We start from the raw sequence: 17,654 nt of genomic DNA, 5'->3' as shown, positions 1-17,654 counted from the left end.
CAATCAAATATTTATTGAATATATTTGAATTTGGCTTGAATTGAATAATTTTGAATTCAATCAAATATTTTAAATCAGTAAGAAAAATTCATTAACAAACTCGATTTGTTTGCACCCTTAAAATATATGTGCTAGGCAAATCAACTCATGTGAATCTAGCATTCAACCAAGTGACTGAAAGAGCCCCTATGTGACTTCGATTTAATGGAGAACTATAAATCCGTTTGAGATCAAGGTACGAGTTGATTGCTTGATGTACATGTGGGTGAGCTCTTTTGGTAGGTTGGATTCGCATTAGGTCGGTTTTTGTTGGGTCAGTAGTTGTTAGGCCGGGCAATGCAATGACTCCGATCAAGATCTCTAGTGATGATGATTGAATTAAGGACTAAAAAAGAGAATTAGAAGGGAGGTTAAGACGTACCTTAGCGAGATTTTCGGACCATCAAGTCAAAAAATATGAGGGAGACAATTGATAGTAACAAAATAAAACCTATAAAATGTCAATATCACAATATCCCCAATGCTACAACCATTACATTATATGTGGCTAGGATCCATGGCCGGCTCTAGGCATAGGCCACTAAGGCCTATGCCTAGGGCCCCCATTTTAATTGGGGCCCCCATTTTAATACATTAATATATATATTTTAAGTAAATAAAAATTATTAAAATATTTTTATTAATCGATTTAGCGGGTTAGGGCCCCAAATAAAAAAAATTCTTAAAACGCCACCAAATCCTAAAATGTCACCAAATAGTTCACTTTTTCGTTCCGAATCTCCTGATTTCGAACTGACCTTTGCTCGCACCTTCGCCGGCCCCAAATAAAAAAAATCCTTAAAATGCCACCAAATCAACGTCACCAAACCGTTCACCTTTCGCTCTGAATCTCCCGATTTAAATTTCGACCTTCGCTCGCACCTTCGCCCTTCGCCAGTTCACCGTTCGCCAGTTCACCTTCGCGCCTTCGCCCTTCGCTAGTTCGCTTCCCCCTTCGCTCGCGCCTTCGCCAGTTCGCCTTCGCCCTTCGCCAGTTCGCCTTCGCCACCAAACCCTTGAGAAACACCACCAAATCCAGAATTCTTTTCGCCTTCGCCAGTTCCGGCAGCTTCACCGTCGACCGTTCGTTGTTCGTCCTTCACCACCAAATCCTTCCCTTCGCCTTCGCCGGTTCTGGTGGTTCACCGTCGACCGTTCGTTGTTCGTCTTTCGCCACCAAACCCTTCCCTTCGCCTTCGCAGTTCGCCCTTCGCCAAACCTCGTCGGCTCGTCGCGGTTGAAGAAGAGCAAGGCCGAAGAAAAAAGTGGTAAACGAGCACCCTCTGTGAATCTATTCCTTACTACGCATAAAATTAAATTTTATTATTATTTAATTTTAAAATATTTTAAAAATAATAATTATTTTTTTAAAAAATCGCCTAGGGCCCTCCTAGGCTTGAGCCGGCCCTGCTAGGATCCCAAAAGATATACCTCTTTTTTTTCGTCAAAATGTGATTATTTTGTAACCGGTGCTTTTGTAACTGCCGCGTTATGTCCGGGCTATGTTTGATTGGACTTAATTTGGACATGACTTGGTGGACTCGGGTCGAGCTCGACTATGAGTCAATTGATTTAACTTGAGCTTGACCACGAGTCCGCCGACTTAATCGAATTCAGTTACGCTGACCTACCATGTGGCCTCTACTGCTACAGCCACATCATATATTTTTCACATGGATAAATCGTATCTTATCGTATCTGAGATATTTTATTTTATAAATAAAAAAATAGAGATAAAATGAAAAACACAAGCTTAAGACACTTGCGGTATTTCTAAAATTTGAATGAAGAACAATAAACGAGAGGCCATCTTTTAGTCGCCGGAAGTTGGACGGCAACGGCGATGGCGACGATGATGAAGATGCATCCTTTTTCGCATAATTATTGCAACAAATGATTTGATCGAAGGGAAGAAAACAAAAATAGAAAAGAAGGTCAAATATTCTAGCAACACTACACCAAACAAAAGGCCACACATCAACTTTTTTTATAGACTTCATGGTCATTCAATTATACGATAGAATCTATCGTTGTTAAAAATCTCAAATAAAGCTGTGATCCTTCATGTGTGACATCTCCTTGTCACTTTGAATTGATAAGAATTGAACTAATTTGTTTGATGAAAAGAATCTTCTTATACTTCATTTGACTAAACTTAGACATAAGAATTTATTGATGATTCTTGTGTATATACCTATCAAGCCTAAAGTTAGGCCACTCATTACGACTTTTTTCTCGAAACCCATGTGTTTTATATCGTCTTATGTAGCAAAGTCATTTTCTTTGGGGATCCGAAAGTGAAGTCATCCATTTTGTATTCTCTAAAGACGATTGAGGATTCTTTTGCTCGTGGATAATAAAGTGATGTTTAAGTTTGAGAACTAGAATAACACGGATCATTCATTAGTTGTGGAGTAGAAATCAATTTGAAATTTAGTGTACTCATTTGCTTGGATGATGTCGTTGAGTTGTCTATTGAATAGTGGAAGAGTTCCCGAAAGAATAGTCGGAAATTTAAAATTTGAAGAAGTTAAGGAGTATTATGAAAAGAAAGGTAAATTGTAGAGTGAATTGGAGTTTCAAACAAGTGACAAGGCTACCCCGTATTGAAAAATATCAAAGGATTGATTCATCTTAAAGGATCTTAGATATCGATTAAAATGCCCCTAGGGTGTAGTGTAGTTGGTATTTGAATGGTAGAGTTATATCAATTGGATACCGATTAAAATTAATCCAATATTGATTAAAATTGCTCTATTACAAATAATACTGAAATAAAAGATATTATGAAAATAAAATATCAGATATAACATTTTTTATAAGATGCTGACGTCTTTTAAATTTCGCCCTCTAAAATATGGTCGCGTAGTAATTCTTTCAATGCTTCGAGGGCATTTTCGACTTCCACATCTATAAATATGCGTCCACCGTTCGCGCCTTCTAGCCGGTCATCAAGCAACTGATTGAGCTCCGCCTCCCTCTCCGTCCTCCTTCCGCTGCGTCACCGGAAGCACACCCGGACTTCGTCGATGGCGAAAGTCCTCCCGAGCGCCACCGCTTCGTCGAGGCCTTCGTTGCCCGCCCTCCCCGCATCCTCCGCCGAGGCGGCGTCGCTGACGGTGTGGCGGAAGTCGCTCCTCTTCCACGGAGACGGCTTCACGGTCTTCGACGCCAAGGGCAATCTCGCATTCCGAGTCGACAATTACCCCTCCGCTAGCAGGGCGGAGATCGTCCTCATGGACGCCGGCGGCAAGCCGCTCCTAACGATCCGAAGGAAGGTGAGTTAATCCCCTCGATCTATTCGATTTGGTTCGGTAATCGGATTCAAAGTGCTTTAGATGCAATTGTTCTCCCCAAATTTCGCGACAAACATCTACCTGTTTCATCCCCATTCTGTGCCCTAATGAATCTGTAGTTCCATAAAAGAGATTGCTTCGATTGGTTTTGTAACATCGAGAAACCTCTGATCTTTGATAAGCAAATCGAATTCGAAGTGCTTCAGGTGCGATTGCTCTTGTCGAGGGAACATAAAATTCCCCCAATTTCACCCCCGCATTCTCCTGTTTCATCCCCAATTTGTGCCCTAATAAATCTGTATCCCTCTTTCTTGGCGCAGAAGCTGAGCCTGGGAGACCACTGGCTGATCTACGACGGCGAGACGGCGACCAATCCGCAGTTCGCCGTCAAGAAGCACGTTAACCTCATCGGGTCGAGGTCGCTGGTGCACGTCACGGCGTGTTGCCCCGGAGCTGCCAAGTCCTGCCTCAGCTACGAGGTGGAGGGATCCTACTCGCGGCGGTGCTGCGCCGTCTACGACCACCGGCGGCGGCAGCTGGCGCAGATCAAGCGGAAGGAGGCGCCCGCGGGCGCCGCCCTCGGCGCCGACGTCTTCCGCCTCATTGTGGAACCAGGTCTCGACTCGGCCTTCGCCATGGCCGTTGTCATACTCCTCGACCAAATGTTCGAGTCTCGTGGATCGCTCCTTAGAGTTTGAGCATCGCTCCGCTTGTTCTTCCTCAAGCTTCCATTTTTAAGCTTAATCTTTGACGGCGAGGTGGATCTCTCATCACCATCACCATCAGAAAAATCTCCTTTTTGCTGCTTCTTGTTGCGAAGGAAGCAGTTTCAGAGATTTTGCTCATTTTGGTGTCTTCAATTTCACTTTTGATGAAGATTTTTCCCCTTTCCTCCCTAAAATCATAGTTTAATCTAAATATATTTTTCTGCCACAGAAAAAATAGTTGCTTGTCAAAACAGTAATTATTATTCACTCGAAAAATCGAATGATCAACTAATCGAAAGTAATGTTACAATCTCACATGATCGACTCCATAACTATATATGAGGAGATAAATCGAAATGAAAAAGATGGATCAGATCCTCCATAAAATAGGGTGAAGCGTTTCTTGACTGACTTGGCCAAGGTCATAATACGGCTTATATCAACCGGAGTAGATACAAGCATAATCGGAGGAATCCCCTGGGCCTGAGAACTCTGCTCTCCATTAGGCATATTACGGTTCTGATCCCGTAAATCCCTCTCCTCCTCAATAATATAGGGCTCTTTGCTCTCCATTAGGCATATTACGGTTTTGATCCCGTAAATCCCTCTCCTCCTCAATAATATAGGGCTCTTCTGATCTAACAGGTCTCCTTGGCGGTCAACCTCATTCTCGGGGTATAGGGGTAATTGGTTACGACGGAGGAGGATATTGCTCAGCTTCATCGAGATTTGAACCCTTGTCTTCTTTTGTAAATCTATTCTATCGTAACCAACTCAACTATGTCATGGGGACAATGTTAATCACAACTCAAGATTGATAACAATAATAGAAGATCAAGAGGCATTTATTAAAGTGAAAAGAAAATCAGTAAAATTTTCATATTAACCTTCATTTTGTGATAAATCAAAATAAAATTAAAATTAAATGCCAAATCAAACAGGCACACATAAAAAAGGAAAATTTGAAATTAAAAACAAAAAAAATCTGAAGTCAGAAATTGAAGGGTGAGTAGGCTGCATCTGGGCCGTTGATCAGGCTCCCCAGACGGTGATCCCTTTCATCATGTGCTTGAACTCGCTGAAGTCCACCTGACCGTCGGAATTCCGATCGACGGAGCAGATCATCTCTTGGACGCGTGAGATGCTGCTCCCCTCCGGAAGGCCAAGCTTGCAGAGCACCGCCTGCAGCTCCGCCGCCGAGATGAACCCGTCGCCGTCCTCGTCGAACACGCGGAACGCCTCCCGCATGTCCTCCTCCTCCTCCTCCTCCTCTTCCGCGTCCTCCACGGCCTCCGGTGGGCCGCCGAAGAGGTCGTTACCCAGGGCGCGGTGGAGGGCCTCGAAGTCGGTGAAGGCGAGCCCGGCGCGGCCGGGGGGGATGTACGCTTCGACAGTGGCTCGGATCGCGGCGGGGTCGGCGCCGAGGCCCAAGCGGTCGAGGGCGAGCGCGATCTCCTTCACCGTGATCTCGCCGTCGCCGTTATGGTCGAAGAGGTCGAAGATGCGGCGGAGGCGGAGGGTGTTGAGGCTCTCGGTGCGGAGCCGGAACGACGGCGAAGGCCGCCCGAGGGACGTCGCCGGAACGGGTATCTGGTGCTGGCCGGCCGTGGCGACTTCTTCCATGACCAATTCACCCGAGAATTCAAAGCCCTAAATTTGAAACAGAGGAAACCGATTTCAGATCTCAGATTGAGGATGGATCTGAGCAGGAGCTGAACTATATATACTGAAGCAAAGCGCGTTGCATCCGCGTGAACTCCGGTAAGCTGTTTGTTATTTTTCTTGTTCCAACTTCTGGATTCTCAAAGTAGGATGTGTTTGAATCTTCTTGAGGTAACTTGATCAACTTGATTTCATGGTTGCTCCAAGTCTAAAAATGATGATTATTTTATGCCAACTAAATCTTAATTCTCCTTTTCACTTTTCCTGTTTCATCTTCTGAATTCTCAAAGTAATTTGTGTTTGAATCTTCTTGAGGTAACTTGATCGACTTGATTTCATGGCTGCTCCAAGTCTAAAAATGATGACTATTTTATGTCAACTAAATCTTAATTCTCTGTCACTTTTACCTGTTTGATCTTCTGAACTCTCAAAGTAAGCTGTGTTTGAATCTTCTCAAGGTAACTTGATTTCGTGGTTGCTCAAAGTCTACGAATGATGACTATTTTATACTAGACAAAATCTTAATTCTCTTTGTAAGATGTGGTTGAATTCTCAAGTAAGATGTGTTTGAATGATGACTATTTTATACCAACTAAACCTTTTCATTTTATTTTATTTTAACACCATTTTTTGTGCTTTTCTAATTCTTAAGATTGCTGCCATAGAAGGCACTTCTTTTCGACTATGAGGAGAGTGTTGGCATTTATCATTACCTGCAAAAAGACAGTAAAAAGGTTTAAGAAATAGACAATCAATCTATTATATTTAGACATGATTAAATCATTAAAAAAATATAGAACTTTCACTGTTCTTATCTTTGGAGTCTTATGGGATTGACCCACTACATGCCTCAATGTGATTCCAACCTTTGGACCAAGATAATGGTGAACACTCAGGCCACATATTTCATATTCAAAGTATTTTGGCTTTTGGTCCCATCAATTCTATCAATTTAAGAATAAATTCCAACCCAAGAAGTATCTACTACTGATAGAAGATATATACCGGTTTTTTTCCCTGATATGTATAAGGTGATTGATGTAGCGCAACGAAAGGATAAAGAGGAATTACAACTTATACAACTTTTAATAAAATTAAATACTCGACTAGGTTAGCAATAAATTAAGCATACCGTTAAGGCGTGAGTCCATGTTATGAGAAGTTGAAGTCATGTTACTTTTGTCTAAGTAAGAGTTTTAGCTGTTTGTAGATTTAATTAATTTCTCTTCTCCTTGTGGTGCCCCATCATGTGGGAGGTTAATAATTAATTAGGCATATGGAGGTTGTATTTAGGAATGGTGTTGACTTTTTATCAAGTAGATAGGGTATGCGTTGACTTGAGAAAGGCTCTGAATGAACTTCACTTTTTAATATTATCTTAAGAAATGACTTATGGTTAGGGTTTCTTTTTTCTAAACTATCCATGTTGTCGTAAGTGCAAACTTGCAAAGATTATACATCTTTTCGTTTAGTTTGAATAACTTAAGGTTTTCTTTTTCTTTGGATTTCTTGTCTCTTTGCTGAAATTTACAAAATCTTCAAGATAACTTAAGGTAGTTATTTTTGGTCAAAGTATTGTGTAGATTATGATGTGTGTTGTATATATATATAATTTATTTTTGTTTAGCAGTATGGAAAATATAGCAGAACTTTCCTTTCATTGCTTATATTTAAAAATAAATAAAATAAAACAAATTGCCCGTCGTAATTTTAAGAATTTCTTAAGTTAGGAAAGGATTTGGTAAATCGAAGGTATGTGTTCTATTCAAAGAGTTAATGAGGGTAATTAGCATTATGGATGAATCATTTTGTTTATGGGTCGATTATAAGGTTTTTGGATCCAATTTGGGTTGAATTTGAAGTTAGGAAGGCCAATTGAGGCTGGGACCAGTTGTCGATAGATTTCAGTTGCCTCAGGGTCAAATCCTAGTCATGAATTGGACTATTTGATGGTTTATTGTTGAACCACTATTGAAATTCAGACTAAGATGGCACTCTCGGTTAATCATCATCATATACATTCCTCTTCTCCTTTTAGTCGAATAGCAAAGTTGTGAACTTGGTCTTGAAGAATGTTTATAGAAGTGTTGCCAGAGGATTGAGTGATCATTACATTTAAAGGTTGGAATTTAGAGGCTAGAAATCATATTAAAAATTTGATTCTTCAATTCTTCTATCTTATTTTTCGGTTATGCAGTTAGATTCATAATCAATTGGCGTGAGAAGAACATGCAGGAAGTGATGTTGCTCGAGTCGAAAATTTTCAAAGGTCAGAAGAGGTCCTTATTCTTCGCACGCGAAATCAGCCGTGCTGATTAAGAATAAGGACAGAAGAAGATGGTTCAAATGCTAGAGGGGTTAAGACAAGGTAACCTCTTTTGTCATTTTACCTGTTTATTGTGTTAGCTGATGCTCTTCGCAGTGTCATAGGGAAAGTTAAGGAAGCAGTGCTTCTACTTCGAGCTGTTCGTGAGCTTGTGCTATAACCTTTTCAAATTCTAGAACTCACAGATCATGAACCTGATGGTGATCCCTGTTGATGCAGTTTTGTCCCAATTGTTGTTTTGATGTTGACAACGATTTAAGTTCATATTCAGATTGATCGATGACGGAATGAGATCGGAGAGGACTTGGTAGCTCGTTCTCCGGATTAGGTCAGAGAGGGCTCGGTAGCTCGTTCTCTGGACCGGATAGAGTCGGAGAGGGCTCGGTAGCTCGTTCTCTGAATTAGGTCAGAGAGGGCTCGGTAGCTCGTTCTCTGGACCGGATAGAGTCGGAGAGGGCTCGGTAGCTCGTTCTCCGGACTAGGTCAGAGAGGGCTCGGTAGCTCGTTCTCTGGACCGGATAGAGTCGGAGAGGGCTCGGTAGCTCGTTCTCCGCACCGGACCATGGTCGGAGAAGGCATGGTAGCCTGTCTTCGGACCGGATCCTTATCAGAGGAGGCTTGGGAGCTTGTTCTCTGATTACGCGATCCAATGCGGTTGACATGGGTGAGACCCAAGTTAACCTGATCAAGTTTTGACTTAGGGTTTAAAGTCTAATTTGTTTTAATCGATCAGTGAATCGATTAATCAAGATTAGTTCAGTTGATCAACCAGATGATCGATTACAAACCTCTCTGTAAAAGAAATGGATAGTTATTACGGAACCTTCTGTGAGTTTTCGGAAATTCCACAGAATCAAAGTTAATTGATTGATTGATCGATTACAAGGTTTACTGAGAAATCGCACTTACGCGCGGTAATCGATCTCCTGATCGATTACCGTTCCTTAATCGATCACTCGATCGATTAAGGCGTGAGTTAATCGATCAGTCGATCGACTACGTGCTTTGGTGAGAAACGGTTTACGATATTTAATCGATAGCTTGATCGATTACGCTTTATTCTGATCTCTGCTGTACTTACTCCCGATTTCTTTGCTTTTGCTTCGCTAATCCTCTGATGAAGGTTGCAGGTGAAGTTTGAATTCAAACAAAAGAGGGTCAAGGCTTGGCTTTCCACATGCTCAGTTTGTCGAGATGATTTTCAGGTAAACGGAGCTCTGAGCTGCAGGGATCGATCAATGAGTGAGCTGAGACTGATCGTGGTGCAGTAGACTCAGAGTCCGTTGAAGCAAGCAGTTTAAAAGCAAGAGAGGAAGAAGAACAGGGGTTAACGCTGATCCAAAAACCCTAATTGTGTGCGCTCTCTCTAGCTCCCGTGCTCTTCGCTGAAGCTCTTTCTCAGGTGGTGCAAGGAGTGCGTCGCTCTCGGGAAGATTGAGTTTACTGTTTGATTGAGGCAGGCCTGTGCTGTAAGTCTATTTTGTGGTAGTCTCAATCCCAAGTTCCTTCTATAATCTCTGTAACTAACTTTCATCCTTGAGATTGTTGTGGAGAGGTCTCTCCACCGAGAAGGAGGAATTGCTTAGTCGGTTTTTGCCGGGGTTCGATTTACCGAAGATCAAGAGCTCGTCCACCTTACGGACACGCCGAGGAGTAGGGGCAAGTTATCCTCGAACCTCGTATATTCTCGTGTCTATCTTGTGTTTATTTTTCTCTTGTTTCCGCTGCATACTAACCGTTTGTAGGAGAAAAATCGTTCAAGTTGCGAAAAAGAGCTATTCACCCCCCTCTAGCCATCTCCAAGTTCCAACAATCCCGACTGTGTTTTCGCAATCTGAACACAAACTATAAATAATAAGTCATCAGCATCCTACATTAGCAAAGATTCAGAAAATGGGCAGGAACTGGCATAGCTATTCAGGTGCTCACTACTCCAGCTTCCAATCAGTTACCTAAGATACCAGTCAGGTTGTAGGAAATTGGATAAATCATATCGAGATTCTACGGTATCGCCAACGATACTCGCCCTCTATTGTCTTTATTGTTATCTAAATCATGAATCTATATATTCTTGCAGTTTTGAGATACATTGGTGTCACTTTTGTATTACTTGTGAATCTAACTTTGGTCACTATAGACAGATGGATACGACGCACCGAGCAAGTCTTCGATTAGTACTTAACATTGAACTAGATAGATGGTTTCTCTCCGAATCATTCGCATTGAAGACGACGACGGCCTCCTATGCCAAGTTGAGGAATGATAAAGTAAGTTCTTAAACTTGGAATATACAAGTTCTTTAGACTTCAACTCATCACAATCTCTTATGTGAAAGAGAACCCAACTTTGTCAAATAACTTTCTATAGTTGTGACTGAATCTTTTATCGCACGGTCAAATTTTCGATAGCAGATAGAAAGTTCTACAATTGGAGTTAGCCTTCCTATGATATGATCTCTGTGCTCTTACTCCAGCATGTTCCATGTTCATGTGATCTCAAATTTTCAAGTACATCATACATGAGTTATTGCATCCGTCATAACTTAAGTAACATGTAGAGATCGACTTTTAAATGTGCATAAGTTGTGTTCTAGATTTTCCGTATAGACGAATTTGGAGAAAGGGCATCTAGCAAGTAACATGTTGTATGCACTTGATTTCAAACTAGGGTTGGAATATAAAGAAATCATAAAAATAGCGACGAATTATTAGCGACGATTTTCATTTTCGTCGCTAATATAAGCATTAGCGACGAAATTTCAAATTTCGTCGTTAACTTCAAGTTTTGCGACGAAATATTAAATTCGTCGCTAACCGTTAGCGACGAAATTTGAAATTTCGTCGCTAACTTCGGTTTTTGCGATGAAATTAATATTTCGTCGCTAACGGTTAGCGACGAATTTAATATTTCGTCGCTAACGTCGATTTTTGCGACGAAATATCAATTTCGTCGCTAATAGGTAGTTAGCGACGAAATAGCGACTTTCGTCGCTAACTTAAGGTTTAGCGACGAATTATTTCATTTAGTCGCTAATTATTAGCGACGAAACATTTAAATTCGTTGCTAATAATCGATGACCGGTCGTCTCCCTTTCTCCTACTTTTTTTGCGACAAATTAATCTGTTTCGTCGCTAACAGTTAGCGACGAAACGGAAAAATTCGTCGCTAAACCTTAAGTTAGCGACGAAATGTGATATTTCGCCGCTAATATTCGCTAAAAACCCTACCCGACCCTTTCCCGCTAGCTCCTTCTCTTCCCCTTTCTCCTGCGCCTGCCTATTCTCCGCGACCTTCGCTGCGCCTTGTAGCTACGCCTGCTCTCTGCTCGTTTCACACGTCCGCGATTTCTCTTTCACGCATTTTAAGTGAGCCAACGGGAGAGAGGCGTAAAGGGAGGAGGAGCTCAGCGAAGCGATCGGATGGAATCTCGGTGGACGGTGGATGGCGTGGAACAAAGCTCGGCACTGAGCGCGGTGGGCAATGGAGGTCAAGGCGCGGCTTCAGAAGGCGAGCGGCGGCAAGGTTGCGAAAGAGTTGGACGGCGGCATGGGACCTGAGGCGGCGAGGAAGAGCCGATCGCGGCTGGTGAGGTACGAGGAGCTTCCGGAGTTTCTCAAGGACAACGAGTTCATTCGCGGCCACTACTGCGCCCAATGGCCCATCCGCGACGCCCTCCTCAGCGCCTTCGCCTAGCACAACGAAACCGTCAACGTGTGGACGTAAGCATTCTTGATCCAACCTTGAACCTTTTCGATCCCCCTCCCTCTATATATCCGGTGATGTTAAATTAGATTGATAACTTTGCCTAAGGGTAAGGGGAATATATCTGATACGACGACTTGTGATTCTTTCTCGACGCTTTATTCTCTAACAGGCATTTGGGTGGCTTCTCCTTTTCCTGGTGCTGACGGTGGCGTGGCCGATGGAGCTAATCGAGTTCACCAGCGCGGTCGTCCCGCAGCTCGCCGAGTGGGCATTTTCACATTCCTTCATTTGTTTAATGAATATTCAGGAAAATTCTTTAGTAAAAAAAATAAAATGGAAACATTTATAAGGCTATGTGAAAATTGAAATATAGTTGATAACTTTGTGAACTAAACGTCTTACTTTTATTTACTGCTATGTGACAATTGAAATGTAGTTGATAACTAAAAGCTTGGTTATAAGGTTGTTATCCTTTTCAAAAAAGTAGCATCTAAAGTGTCTAATGAATGTCTCATTTATGAATATGCAAGTGTGGATAATAAAATCCAGTAAGCATTTGCTTCAGCATCTTAACGCTCAAAAGGTTTTAATACCTGAAATCAGAGAAACCAGCAGTGTTCAAACAAGCTACTTCAACAATGCCAGGTACTAACTTTTGTAATTTATTAATCTTCAAAGGCAAGGTTAGCATGGAAAAATAAGTGATAACAAAATTTAGCTTGCATTGTGGGGCAGGTCCTAACTGAAGTTTTTTCAAAGACCTTGCCAAATACATGGAGAACGGAGATAACAAATTCACAAAAAGGTGCTCCAGAATACCAGGTACTATAGTTTAGTGGATGGTTAATGTGTTTAATCAACCTCATTCTTGCAAGACTAATGAATTTTTTCATGCTTCGCGTGGGAAAAGAGAGAAAATTTAGGTTGAAAATTTTCCATAAGTGGATGGTTTTGAGAGTTAATGTTAGTAAAAAAAGATTTAAATGCACAATGTTAAGCTTGCTTTCCGGAATATTGCATTTCCCTTGAAGATATTTCGATCGTGTGGTGTGTGTTCTCATAGATTTTTGTTTGCAGGTTCCATCATCCATAAGATTTGAAAGGGAAGATTGTGGTCTGAGTAGATGTCATTTCTCAGATAACAGTCCTGATTTAGATGTGAAGATAATGGCGGATACGAGATAATCAGTTCGTTCATCAAGTTTGCCTTCTCAAGGTGAATGCCAACCCTTTTTAGTAGAAAAGCATGTTTTAACTTTTAATAGAAAGGATTGAGCAAAAAAAGATAGATTCTGGCTGCACATTTATCATAGTATTGGCTCAAAATTTATGGAATGATAAGCTTGGGATTCCGACCGTAATATTCAGTTATCCATGGAAATGTTTATATTGCAAATTTACAAACTTTTGAGATTTTCCTCCTCTGATCGTATTGCAGGTATTGTAGTTCATAATAGTAGTTGGGAAACACAACCTCCATGGTTATCGAAGCAATCAAGAAGCAATATCAAGCATCCAAATAGGCGGCTGCACTTGGGTGCTATCAAATGATGCATTCGAACTTTCATATAATTATCGGGGAGCTTGTTTACCATAGTTTTTAGAATAATGTTTGTATTGTGAAACTTTGTGTTAAACTTTGTATTTGTTGTGATGTGATAAACTTTGTGTTAAACTTTGTGATGTGATAAATTTATGTGATAAATTTTGTGTTAAACTTTGTGTTTGTTGGTGTGAATATGTTATTGAATGTTATTTTGTGATGTGTATGTATTAGGGTTTATTATGATGTGAATGTATTACAGGATATAAGGGAAAAAAGAGAAACGGGAGCAGAAAATCTGCTAGTTAGCGACGATTATATGCATTCGTCACTAACTGGTTAGCGACGAATTTGGGTAAATTCGTCGCTAACCTTCGGGATTCTCCGGTGACCTATTTCGAGGTGTTAGCGACGAAATTTTGACAATTCGTCGCTAACTTTAGCGACAAAATTTTGACAATTCGTCGCTAACGTTAGCGACGAGTTGTTAAATTTCGTCGCTAACTTTAGCGACGAATTTTTTGGATTAGCGACGATTATGATTTCGTCGCTAATGTTAGCGACGAATTTTCAAAATTTCATCGCTAACATTAATTTGCGACAAGCTTATAGCGACAAAAATAGCGACGATATATTATCGTCGCTAAGATATGTTAGCGACGAAATTATTAGGTTAGCGATGAAAATATTTCGTCGGCGGTGTAGATGAACTCTTGTAGTGGTGATGACGTCGCCGAACCCGTTCGGGCGCCCCAGGTCGACGGAGTCCACCATAGTTGAGTTGGGCACGCCGATGTTCAAGGGCGGAGCTACAGGGGGGGCGCCTGGGGGCGGTCGCCCCCCCTGGCCATCCATCCACCTTCAGTTGCCGCCATGAAGTGTTGGTCCGGTTGTCAAATCCGAGCTTCATGCCAGGGAGATACGTGTCGCTGTCGTTGGAGTCCTCGAAGCTCTGCCATAGAATCGAGTTGCTGTCGCTTTCATTATTTTGTATACTTTTGAGCAATAATATTGTCCAAATATTTGATCTAAATATCTTAAATTTATATCGAATATTTTTATTATGTTCTTGAGTTTTGATAAATAAACATCATAATATTCCCGAGTTATAAATACCTTTCACATAAAAATATTTAAAGATTTTTAATCCGTTGGTATAACGTCTATTAATAAGGAGTATCTGATGTTAGAGGTTTTAAATTTATTTTAAATAAGCACCGTTTGCACTCTTGATATCCCATACATATTCATTTTTATTGATTTTCAACCTTGTGAGTCCTTCAATGCTGTATATTAATCTTTTCCAGATGTTTCTTAGCAGCACGAGTTTAATAGTTTAAACAACTTTGATTTATGTATTTGATCAGTCCCCTTGACAAGGAAATCTAAGTTTGACGACTATTCTGCCCTGCAAATTCTCTGATCGCATAGTTTGAATGTATTTATATGTTCAAACTTCAACCGACTGATTCTATAATTGCTATTCAGACTTTGTTTAGCAACATTACAGGAGCATCCTACCTATACACATATGCACATATATATAGTAACTGCTTATCAAGACGATGATGAGATAGGACATTAAATAACATTACTGTCGAGCTTGACCACCAAGAAGTCATTGACCTGGCAATAGTCAACACCTAAAGCTTATCCTATTCCTACCTAAAGCCTATAAATAGCCATGCACGATCACATGCACAAGAAAATTAAAGGATTGGAAGACAATACGATGTTAAAAAATGACCCCCCCTAGACAAAAATCCTGGCTCCGCCCCTGCCGATGTTGATCTCGTGGAGGTAGAAGTGCAGGTGCTGGAACATGTCGACGCCGCCGGCTGCCGGCGAAATCACGACGAGGAAGAGGATGGCGGCGAGAAGCGAGGCAGCTGCCATTGCTTGCGACGAACTTACGTAAGCAAGCTAATTCAATTAAGCCAAAATTGGAAACTTTTTGTTTTGCTTGCATGCACAGCTACCTCTTGAGTGCTCTATATATAGAGACAAGTCTGGTCGTTTAATTATTGTACACGAGAGATGCATGCAAAGAGCTAAGCTGGCCATGGAGTCGATCTCGAGCTGGCAATTCGATATTAATCTCTCTTTTGATCTCCGTGACAAATACGATGCTAATGTCAACTCTGTATGGTCACAAAGGGTCCCCAGGTCACGGTAAAGGGTATGGGGAACGCAATCAAAGGATGCTGGACATCTGGATTGGCCGCCGTATAGGATCCTTGGTCGGTGGAAAATTTTCGCATATTTTTTATTTATGAATAGGATCAAGAAATATCTTATTATCATATATAGTTGTTTCTAGTGCAACTCAAAAAAAAAAAATGCATATATATTTTATAATCTACAATTTAATACTAAGGAGAATTGATATATTCTTTTTTTTTCAATTTATTTTGATGCTTAGCTCATCCCTTCCGCATTTAAAGTTTAATCTATATATCTTTAATTGTTGGATCCGTCTTTAACGAGTTAAATAATTAAATCGGTTCAACTTCCTCAAAAGTATTATATATAGAGAGAGAGTACTTTTATATAAAAAAAAATTCTTTAGAACGGCTGAAACATAAAAGAGTGATTTTATCAAGTAATTTTTACAAAGTTGGTAAAGAACTTTGATATAAAATTGGTATATGTATATTATTTTTAACTAAGTTAAATTAAAAATAAAAATAATTTATTTTAACAAACTATAAAGGCTAGCTACCAATACAATAACTCTGGAATAAGATTATTTTCGATATAAAAATATATTGGGTGTTGTTTTGATTTTTTTTTTGAGTTTTCACTTTTTTTGACAATTTTTGGATAGGTCCTTTTAATTTTTTCCCTGATATCCTGCACGACTTATCCCGTGTGACCCGTGTGATATCCATATAGACCTGACCACGGTTCAGAACCGACGGTTCAACAGTTCGGAATCGACGGTTCATGACAGGTCGACCATTAACCTTAACCGCCCAAGACGGTTACGGTTAACGATTCGGAACCACCGGTTCACGGTTCGCGACGGTTCGAGATTATTATATTAAAAAATTTAAAATTTATATAAAAGAAATATTGAAAAAAAGAGAGAAAAGTCGATGTAGTTTAGTGGTGCATATTCCAAGATCGGTGAGAATTGCGTTCGTTCCCCATCAACGACGTCTTAAAATGGATTTGAATTAAATAAATATAAATATAGTATATATATAATTATATTAAATTTATAAACAAAAGGCGTTGTAGAACAGTGGTTAGTATATGCCCTTGTGTCCCGGGATGTCCTGGTTCGATCCCAGCAACGATGTGTTAAATTATAATTTTATTAAATAAAAATAAATATATTTTATATACATGGCCCGGCATCCTGCTGGGCCGGTTCCGATTCGGCCTGGCTAACTGGGTCAACGGGCCACCCGGCCCGTTGACCCGGGCCGGGTCTGGGCTGGACCACCGTCAGCCGCCGCCTCAGGCGCGATCGACGCGTCGCTCACCGATACTCCGTCCAGCGATGGATTCCGGCCGGATAGTGGTCAGAATCCGACGAATTTGGTTGGAAACGCGGCCGTCAGTGTCAGATGCCAGATTCTGATCAAATCGCGATTGGATTCCGGTCGAATCACGGTCGGAGATCAGTCGAGGAAGGTCGATCTCCGATCATAATTTGGTTAGAATTTGGCGCCCGACACTGTCGGCAAAATCGCAGTTGGATTCCGGCGCGTGCCACTGCCGGTTGAGATTCTGACTAAATTTGTCGGATTCCGACTAAATCATGGTCAGAATCTGCTGTCGAACGGAGCACTGATGAGCGACGCGTCGATCGTGCCCGAGGCGGCGGACAGCGGTGATTGGACGGGGCATCGGTAGCGGCGGCAACAGCGGTGGGTCGGAGGTGTCGCGCACGGATCGTGCGCGGGATAAATCGCGCAGGATATCAAATTTCTATATATATATAGTTTTTAAGTTTCTACATCGAATTAAAGTAATTGAATTAGAATATTTTAAGTTTTGTACTTACAAATGTGTGCTTGAAAAGAATGAATATTTGAATAAAGGAATTTTAACGGTTACGTTATAGTTAAATTTAAAGGTGAGTCAGTCTACTTTTGGTGGATCCGTCATCTTGGCCCCACAATCGGCCTCACGACTATCTGTGAGGAGGTAAATCGAGAAAGTACAGTTGGTTACGACGCAGGAGGATATTGCCTGGCTTCGTCAGGATTCGAACCCTTGTCCTCTTCTGTAAATCTGCTGCATCGTAATCAACTCACCTATGTCCGGGAACAGTCTACTTGAGCTTTAGTTTGTTGTCCGACAATATTAAGAAGGAGAGTGTAGCTTGAATTTATAATAATAATAAAAAAAAAAAAGAACGTGAG

General features: G+C 41.1%; 2 protein-coding genes and 1 long non-coding RNA gene across 3 annotated transcripts; 2 read left to right on the top strand and 1 right to left on the bottom strand.

The window, feature by feature from the left end:
• The first annotated feature begins 2,997 nt into the window (after positions 1-2,997).
• On the top strand, positions 2,998-4,288 carry LOC141827471 (protein LURP-one-related 8-like). Its single transcript, XM_074714722.1, has 2 exons — positions 2,998-3,317; positions 3,656-4,288. The coding sequence occupies exons 1-2, from the start codon at positions 3,069-3,071 to the stop codon at positions 4,031-4,033; spliced, it is 627 nt and encodes a 208-aa protein (XP_074570823.1). The 5' UTR covers positions 2,998-3,068; the 3' UTR covers positions 4,034-4,288.
• A 572-nt stretch (positions 4,289-4,860) lies between these two features.
• On the bottom strand, positions 4,861-5,747 carry LOC141825941 (putative calcium-binding protein CML27). The gene has a single exon (XM_074713202.1). The coding sequence runs from the start codon at positions 5,663-5,665 to the stop codon at positions 5,075-5,077; it is 591 nt and encodes a 196-aa protein (XP_074569303.1). The 5' UTR covers positions 5,666-5,747; the 3' UTR covers positions 4,861-5,074.
• A 6,769-nt stretch (positions 5,748-12,516) lies between these two features.
• Positions 12,517-13,307, top strand: LOC141826901 (uncharacterized). Its single transcript, XR_012601657.1, has 3 exons — positions 12,517-12,557; positions 12,813-12,951; positions 13,174-13,307. It is a non-coding gene; the product is annotated as an uncharacterized LOC141826901 (long non-coding RNA).
• The last annotated feature ends 4,347 nt before the right edge of the window (positions 13,308-17,654 follow it).

The sequence above is a fragment of the Curcuma longa genome, chromosome 4 (assembly GCF_044706935.1).
Source record: "Curcuma longa cultivar G26 ecotype Majalengka, Jawa Barat chromosome 4, ITB_CL_G26_1.1, whole genome shotgun sequence".
NCBI classification, from domain to species: Eukaryota; Viridiplantae; Streptophyta; class Magnoliopsida; order Zingiberales; family Zingiberaceae; genus Curcuma; species Curcuma longa.
The sequence above is the reverse complement of the archived record's forward strand: the minus strand, read 5'-3'. Positions and strand labels throughout refer to the sequence as shown.